At 43.6% G+C, this 8,335-nt stretch overlaps 1 protein-coding gene across 1 annotated transcript in view; it reads right to left on the bottom strand.

Annotated features, from left to right (window-relative positions):
• Window positions 1-202: 202 nt before the first annotated feature.
• The window catches only part of mxra5a (matrix-remodelling associated 5a), a 25,352-nt gene continuing 17,219 nt past the window's right edge, over window positions 203-8,335 (bottom strand). The window contains exons 5-8 of the mRNA XM_028472439.1: window positions 4,585-8,037; window positions 2,613-3,531; window positions 2,209-2,535; window positions 203-2,122 (exon numbers count right to left, since the gene is read on the bottom strand). Coding sequence (XP_028328240.1) covers window positions 532-2,122; window positions 2,209-2,535; window positions 2,613-3,531; window positions 4,585-8,037 — 6,290 coding nt within the window. The 3' untranslated portion in view covers window positions 203-531. The remainder of the gene's footprint in view (window positions 2,123-2,208; window positions 2,536-2,612; window positions 3,532-4,584; window positions 8,038-8,335) is intronic.

Genomic DNA, 8,335 nt, shown 5'->3' with positions numbered 1-8,335 from the left:
GTAGTTTTTTAGGTCTGATCATCAAAAAACAAAACGTGGCTTGATGTTACTTATAAAATAGTGCTAAAAGAGGAAATACCTGAATGTTTTCTGCAGGTTTTCCCTTTTATATGACATATACAGTATTGCAAGATTGATAGTATTGATAGAGCTTTGGTTAGTTTGAAAAGGTGCTGAATGAGCATGCCTTGACTAACAGTCATTGTTGTTACATTTCAAGGATTAATGGGGCTGTAGCTCCTTTTTCTAGCCACTCACGCTGAAGCTAAACAAGATGTAGCTCATTCATGCAATAACTTTTTTTTTTTAGAAACACTAAAGCTACTTGGTGCAGTAAAAATGTGCTAAATCTAGCAAAAAAAAAGCACTAAATTGGCAACACCTATGTTTAGGCAAAAACCATCTTACATACCGCTCAGAAAAAGTATTAGTAGTTTATTTGGTACACTTTAGCTGACAGCAGTTTTAATCAAATAAAAGGTAGCAGTTGGATGGGCATACAGTATGTCAATGGTCTAACAGGGACATTCCTCAGAAAACATTGAGGAAAGTCGTTTTTGTGTCTGTTCCAATGGCGTTCCTGGCTGTACATCGGTAAATGCCAGCATCTCTTTGTGTTGGATTCTGGATGATGAGGGAACCTTGTGGATGGAGGTACTTGTTCCCAAAAAGCCGAGGCTGTGCACTAATCACCAAACGCATCTTATCTGGTGTTTCCCATGCTACATCTGCTTTGGGAATTCCAGTTGCTAGGCAGTTTAACTGGACAGCAACTCCACGTTTAGCATAAGTCACAGAGGGAGGGCCACTGGTGATCCGTGGTGGATACGCTATTACAATTACAGATAAAGAAAGTACTGAGCTGCCATACTCATTGGCAGCACGACAAACATAAGACCCTCGATCATAGACCGATACCTGCCGAATGGCAAGTGTTCCATTAGGCATAATGGCATAACGCCCAGCCCTCTGGGGCCTGTTGAGTACCACCCCACTGGGTAGAGTCCATGTCAGTCTGAGAGGCTCTGCAGTGGTTTGGCAATGAAGTAGAAGGGTTTCCCCATTCATGACACTGATTGGAGAATTGTATCTGTTATTTATCTCGGGCCGTCTTCCTGGGGAGAGCGTGACTATGCGTTCAACAAGTCCTCCAAAATTTTGCCCCAAACATCGATACATACCCAACTCAGCAACAGAGGGGTTGCTGATTATCAAGGAGCCATCGGGGCGATGGAAAAACTTTGAGAAACGAGCCCCACTTTGCAACGATGTCCCATCAGGTAAGATCCAAGTGATTTGCGGTTTTACTCTGCCTTCAAAGGAGCAATTTAAAGTCATAGCATTCCCGATGGTGAGGGACTGGCTATTGGTTTTGGGACCTATGATTTGTGGTCTGTGAACAGTTTCCTCCACGTCCAATTTGACCAAAAGCTTAACTTCACCTCCTTCATTACGGGCGATACAAGCCAGCTGCCCTGAGTCTGTTTTTTTGGGGGAGCGAATTTCCAAAGAACCATTCAAGTGAACTGTCATTCTGTTGCTGTTGTATGGTGCAGGAAGAACCACATTTCCAGGTAGAACCCACATAATCCGAGGAACGGGGGTTCCTTTAGCCACACAGTCCAACCACTTTGTCTGATCCTTGACTGCAGTTACTTTGATAGCATTACTAGCTCCTAGTAAACCATTGATTACAGGCGGTGTTACCCAAACTTCTAATCTAATTATTTTATAATCATGTCCTGCACTATTTCTGGCAATGCAAGTGTAGTTACCACCATCAAAGCGTTGGGCTTTTTGAACAACTAATGTCCCATCATCCAGGACCTGGTATTTATCTAAGGCAGGGGAAATGACTCTGTTGGTGGGGGAAATCCATGAAATGACTGGGGCAGGTTCACCTTTTGCAATGCACCTCAGTGTGACCGTCTCACCATAGGAAACCTTCACACTTTTCTGGTCTTTATCCTGGATTTGTGGAGAGGAAGGTGCCACTTTGACCTTGACTCTGACCTTCATCTCATCCTTGCCAAGTTGATTCTCTGCGTAGCAGGTGTAGTCACCTTCTTCTGGTAAGCCAACATCATTGAAGTAGAGCGTCCCATTGTCAAACACCACATACCTGCAGATGCATCAGGAAGACATGATAAATAAATACAGCTATTTCTCTTTGCTGTGAAAACTAAAACTTTGCTAAAACAACCATACCTGCGACTGCGCCCCACACCTCCACCATCAATTTTTTTGACTAGGTTGACCATGGTGCCATCTGGCAGGGCCCAACTGATCTCAGGGTTTGGGAACCCAGAGGCCACACAGTCCACTTTCAGGTTCCCACCATGTACAACCTCCTGATTTGACCTCAGCTGCTTTTTCTCAATCTTGGCCGCTCTGGTCAACACGTTGACTTGAAATAGAATGTAGTCATCACCCATTTTGTTCCGGGCCACACACAGGTAGTCACCGCTGTCGTCTTTTGTTACCGAATGAATGGTTATGGTTCCATTTGTGAAAACTTTGACTCTGGGGTCAAAACTGGAAATAAAAAAGTAGCATGAGCCTTGGACAATTTTAATGCATGGTTCCACATTAATCTACTTTGTTTTTCTCACCTGTACTGAGCATCCACAAGCTTCTTGGAAGGTGTCCTCCAGATAATTCGAGGTTCTGGTTCTCCGTTAGCCACGCAGTTCAGCAGCACCTTGCTCCCATAGATGGCTTCAGTTTTCTCAGGGGAGGAGGATGTGATACTGGCCTTGGACAAAAATGGGTTTTTCATTGCGTTTAACATGACCATTCTCTTGCTAGAAGCCACTGCGTTACTTGCTGTGCATTCATATCTCCCAGCATTCCCAGGGTTCAGTCCTCGAATGAACAGTGTTCCATTGGTTAAGACAAAAAGGTTGAGTCCAGTGACTATCTGTGAGGCAGCCAGCTGTACACCATCAGGCGTGGCCCAGCGAATGACCGGAAGAGGGGCACCAGTGGCGGAGCAGTGGATGTAGACATTGCTGCCCTCAGGTTGGGTAATGTTTTCTTGCTTCGTTTGATGAATCATGGGAGGAAAAGCTGTGACGTGGAGACGAAGTGTAACAGAGTCCGCTCCTGCTGCACTGTTGCCAATGCATTTAAACACCCCTCGGTCACTGTAAAGGGCGTGGGTGATACGTAGAGTTCCATTAGACAGGACTGCCACACGCTGTTGAGAATGCAAACCAAGAGGGGCCGCAGTCATGCGGGCATTAGTGGGGAGCACCCATGTGACTCGTGGATTAGGGTGCCCTTCTACTTGGCAATCCATGTTGACTTTCTCACCGAGATGTGTTGTGATGTCTCTGTGACGAGGATGAAGAATCCGGGGATTGTGAGACACAATCATGAGATTGATCATTATCTCGTCAATACCATATTGGTTCTGGACCGTGCACAGGTATTGGCCCTGGTCTGGGAGCTGGGTTTTCCTGATGATTAACGTCCCATTGGAATGGACTTCAAACCTCTGGATTCTGGTGTTCTGAGCAATACTTTGACCTGTGTGCATGAAAAAAAAATGAAAACACTGACAGACATAAAAAAATTAATGAATATTTGTATGATTTCAAGGCAAAAAATATGAATATAAAATTGGATTTAAATGTCAGCATCTCTACTATCATGTATGGGTTTGTAGAAATGTTCAATACTAGCTTTTTGTCCCATATTGTTCATCAGTTAGTTTATGATATTACCCGATATATATAACAGCACATATCGGTTTTTCAATATTGTTGGGAAAAATGTACCATTTCTTATTGAGAGGGTAGATTGTGACCAAAAGTTTGCAAAACAACCAAGTCATCGAAAGACTGTACTACATGTAATGTCAACCAAAGACAACAAATGTAGATATTGGGGGAAAATTTTGTTTAATCAAATATTAGCAGAATAACGAATATTAGAATTTATGGCCATTATCAGTGGGCTGACACTATCCCCTAGTGCAATGGAAAAAACATTGATTTAAATATGTGCATGGGTGGAAGCATCTCCATACACAAGCACTCTCAAACAAATGAAACCATTAGTGCACGTGTGTTAAATTTCCCAGCACTTTATTACCACTTAAATCTATCTGTAGTCCTTATTTATCCATCAATGATTACTGTATCATTGAACAGCAAAACAATTAATCAGACCAAACAAAATAGTTTTAAACTATTGCTTTGACAACATAAAAAATATAGGAAATGACTGTGGTGAAAAATCAAAATCCATTGGTTGAGCTATTTATATCCACCTTAAGGCTGCAGCACATCCACTACCTGAATGCCTGAGCAGTATGAAAAAAGAAAATTACATCCTTTTGTTTTCACAGATTTGAAAGGAAACAGAAAACTTGCTGTGCACTGGTACTAGTATCACAGACACATACAACAGAGACCAAGTAGACCTGCCACACTTTAATAGAAAAGTTTTGACAGTACTTTATTGGCTCTGTTTTCTTCATATTTTTAAACATGATTTTCTTTTCTTTTTTGCAGCAAGGAAATTGATTATAGTAGGAATTGATGTGTTACAACTGTCACGATATTGCATCATACGTACCAGTAGCAGCTTTGGTCCATGACAGAAAAGGCTTTGGCTGGCCTTGAGCCACACATGGAAGCTGGGCATCTGCTTCAACTTTCACAGTAAAAGTCTGGAAATTGTTTCTCATTATCTTTGGCTTCCCTCTCAGATCTGGTTCTCCTCCAGGTGACCGGTGCGTGCTCAGTGCATCCTCAGTGTTTGTCGGCAGTTTGTGTGTGAACGGGTTGGATTGGATTTGGATGATTGTTGGGACAAGGGTTGGTGTCAGGGGGACTGACTGGTTACTAGTTGGTGTCATGCTTGGGAAAACGGGGCTTATGGTTGCTGGTGTGTTTTCAGACACTTGGCTGGTAGGACTGGGTTTGGATGTAAACATTTTGGGGTCATTATTCTGCTCTTTGACCGTAGAATCCTCAAGGAGGCGGTTGGTTTTCACATTTGTAGAAGCTGTTTGGAATGCTGTGATGGTCGGTGTGGCTATAGGTGGCGTTACAGGATGAGACACTTTTTCAAACTCTCCACTTGGACCCTGATATTGCTCATCATATGGTTCTTCATGGATTATAGGTGAAATTGTGAACCGTTTTGTAAACAAAAAGTCCTCAAAAACTGTTTTGGGTGTGGTTATTTTCACAGCATCTAAAATAACTGGCGCTTCATTTTCAGCAGTTGTATATTGAAGTCCAGATTGGTTCTTTTCAACATCCGTTTGCATAAGCAATGTAATCTCCAAGCCTTCCAGAAATCTGTCAGTACTTGGCTCCACATTTTCTGAAAGACTTCCTTTTTGTGTTTCCTCAGAGGAATTGCCAGGTGGGAGAGGGGTAGCTACAATTCTACGCCGAGAAGCTGCACTCTTAATAAGAGTCTTTCCATGAGTTTCTCTTGGAGAAGTTGTTGGAAACAGTGGTGCTACTGATGTTTTTTCCAGGAGTGGTTTGGCCCAACGTTCGTGGCTGTTCATTGTGTGAGTTGCTGCTGTGGCTGTGAAGGGTTTCGTAGCTGTTCTGTATCCAGGGTTGGTTTGTTGACTAAGTGGGTCCGATGTTGCTTCTTGGCTGCCAGTAAAGGGAACAGTGGTATTCAGGATGGCTGTTGTAACTTCTAATGACATTATATTTAGATGTACGATGGCAGTGGGGTTTGCTGTGCTCACAGGAGCATTTGTGGGCAATGGATCACTAAGTTTTTGTTTCTTTCTGTTTGGTCTTTTCCTTCTAGCCTCATTCCTTCTTTTTGAGTTATTGTGTCCGTTGCGTGATGAGGAATGATTCTTTCTTCTTGTTGGCGTGGGAGTTGTTGTGAGCATTACTTCAGACTGAAAATCAGCAAGCGTTGGCTGCAAAAGTCTTGTCATCGTCTCTGTAAGAGGTTTTTTAGGTTCCTCTTGGTTTGCCTCTGATTTGTTAACATTTAAATAACTTTGCCTCATACTATTTGACCTACTTACACCCTCAATTTCATTCAACATCTTTGACCCACCAGTGTTAACGCCAGTGTAATCTGTGTGTGTATTCTCTTGTGAGGGAGTTGTAACTTGGTCTCTGGTGGTGTTTATGCTGTCTGGCCAGAACGTGGCAGTGTGTTGAGGAACAGATGTTGTCTGTAGAAGGAAAGGCCTGCTGTTTGAACTCGTGACCACGTTTGTAATATGGGCTGTGTGGTGTGTAACGTGTGGCTCTAATGTAGAAGGCATGTGTGGGGTGTAGCTGTTAGAGAAGTCTTGGCTCCGGTAAGTATTGACTTGTGTTTGGTGATTAGTGGTTTGTGCAGTTACTGTTGTTGTTTTCTGTTCCAGTACTGGTGTCACTGTATTGTTGGTGTTTCTATCTCTTATCTTGGCTAAAATATCCGCCCATTTTTCTGGGTCAATTTTAGTCTTTGACACATTAAGCCGTCTTCTATTCTCAAGCAGGTTTTTCCTATCAATGACACGGGATCCCATTGGCTTTCGGAGCAGTGGAGGTCTCCGCCACATGGTCCTGGATGTTTGGCCACCATGTCCGCCAGGGAGCACAGCGGGTGTTTTTCTTTGTAAAGGATCTTGATGGGTCTTGTGAGTTTTCTCCAGTGAAACATCCCCTGAAGACTCCTCTGTGTCTTGTCTAAGCAGTTTAATCTGAGTATTGACCCCAAAGGCTGACTGAGGCGTTGCAGAAAACTTCCTCATGGGCCTCACAAGCCCTTTGCGTTTCAGAACATTGACCTTTACTACCAGTGTTGCTACCCCATGCTGATTCATGGCAACACACTTATAATAACCAGTGTCTGATGGCTGTATTTGCTGTATTTGTAGAGTGCCATTTGGATAAACTAAAGCTTTGGATGAGTTGGCTTGGCTGTGAACTATGTAGCTATTTGGCAGAATCCAGCTAACTTCAGCATCAGGGGAACCAGAGGTCACACAAGGGAGGGAAATGGGGTTGCCCACAAAGCTCTCGACAGGTGTGATTGATGTTACCTCGCCAGGGGTGGGACTTGAAGATTCGTACACAGTCAAAAAGTAGTTCACAACAGCAAAGTCTCCATGAACCCTAGCTGTGCAGTAGTAAATTCCAGCATTTGTGTGGCTGACAGCTTTAATGACCAGCTTTCCATCACTGGAAACAGACAGCCCGCTGTCTTGATTGCTGTAGGGTGCCTCTAGTTTGGAGCCATCTGGCAGCATCCACTGTATGAGCGGTTGGCTGGAGCTGTGAACGTTACAGTTCATTTGACTCTGGCTTCCCACGATTGCACTCAACCCTCTACGAGTCCTGTTTGTTGACTCAATCATGACCCATGTCCTCCTCTGTCTCCGCACCAGCTCCATCTCCACTGACTTTGAAAGATCAGTGCTTAGAGTAAGTTTTACTATCTTTGGTGATGAGTGAAGGCGGTTAAGCTGAAGATCTATGGATGTCTGCATCAGCCATTCCGGTAGGGCCATCATATTAATTTTGATGCCCGTGTAGTACTGGGCATCCTTCTCAGAGTCTTGTGTATATACATATGTCAAAGAAGGGTCTCTGCTAAGAATCATTCCTCTTTGTAGGTGAGCTGGTACACTACTGTAATATGCAATCAGTCTCCACAACCTCTCGTACCTTTCTCTGTCAACTGGGCAATCGAGATCTACCGACAAAGAAATGTTTGACACCAAGTGGAGAGGGTCGATGTGTTCCCAGTTTATCTTGAGAAAGTCTTTGGGGTCAGCAATACTACACTCTAGATCAACCTGGTTGCCATGTTCATCAGAGAGACCCAGGGAGATGTTTCCAAGTGGTTCTTTGAAGTCCTCTCGAGTCAGAACTTCTCTCTCATCATCCACAGGTGAAGTTGTTCTGCCAGGAGCGCTGATGATGGGGTGGCTACACACCAGGCTTTCTACTGACTGGAGTTCTTCTCTCTGGAGGTGTCTGGGAGACGAACAGGCAGGGCACAGCTGGCCACCGGCGAGCGCTCGGTCCTTTTTACATTTCAGCACACCTAGACCGTAAGAGCATAAAAACACTGCTGTTAAACAACTCAACTCATCAAACTTTGAAATGATTTTTCATTGTCCAGTCGGTCACCACTGGAAACTTTCAAGAAAATACAAAACCAGGACACTGGTGTTCCGTCTGGGATACTTGATTGTCCAAAGCAAAAAAAACAAAAAAACACTACCATAGAGCCATAGACATTTTCAGTTAGCACAATCATGTAGTTTGCAGAGGTGCTGCGACTCAATGTACTAATTTTCAGTTGGTCACAGGACATACTTAAAAATAAATATTGATAGTCA

This window comes from Gouania willdenowi, chromosome 2, assembly GCF_900634775.1.
Source record: "Gouania willdenowi chromosome 2, fGouWil2.1, whole genome shotgun sequence".
NCBI classification, from domain to species: domain Eukaryota; kingdom Metazoa; phylum Chordata; class Actinopteri; order Blenniiformes; family Gobiesocidae; genus Gouania; species Gouania willdenowi.
This window is presented reverse-complemented; position numbering and strand designations above follow the sequence as displayed.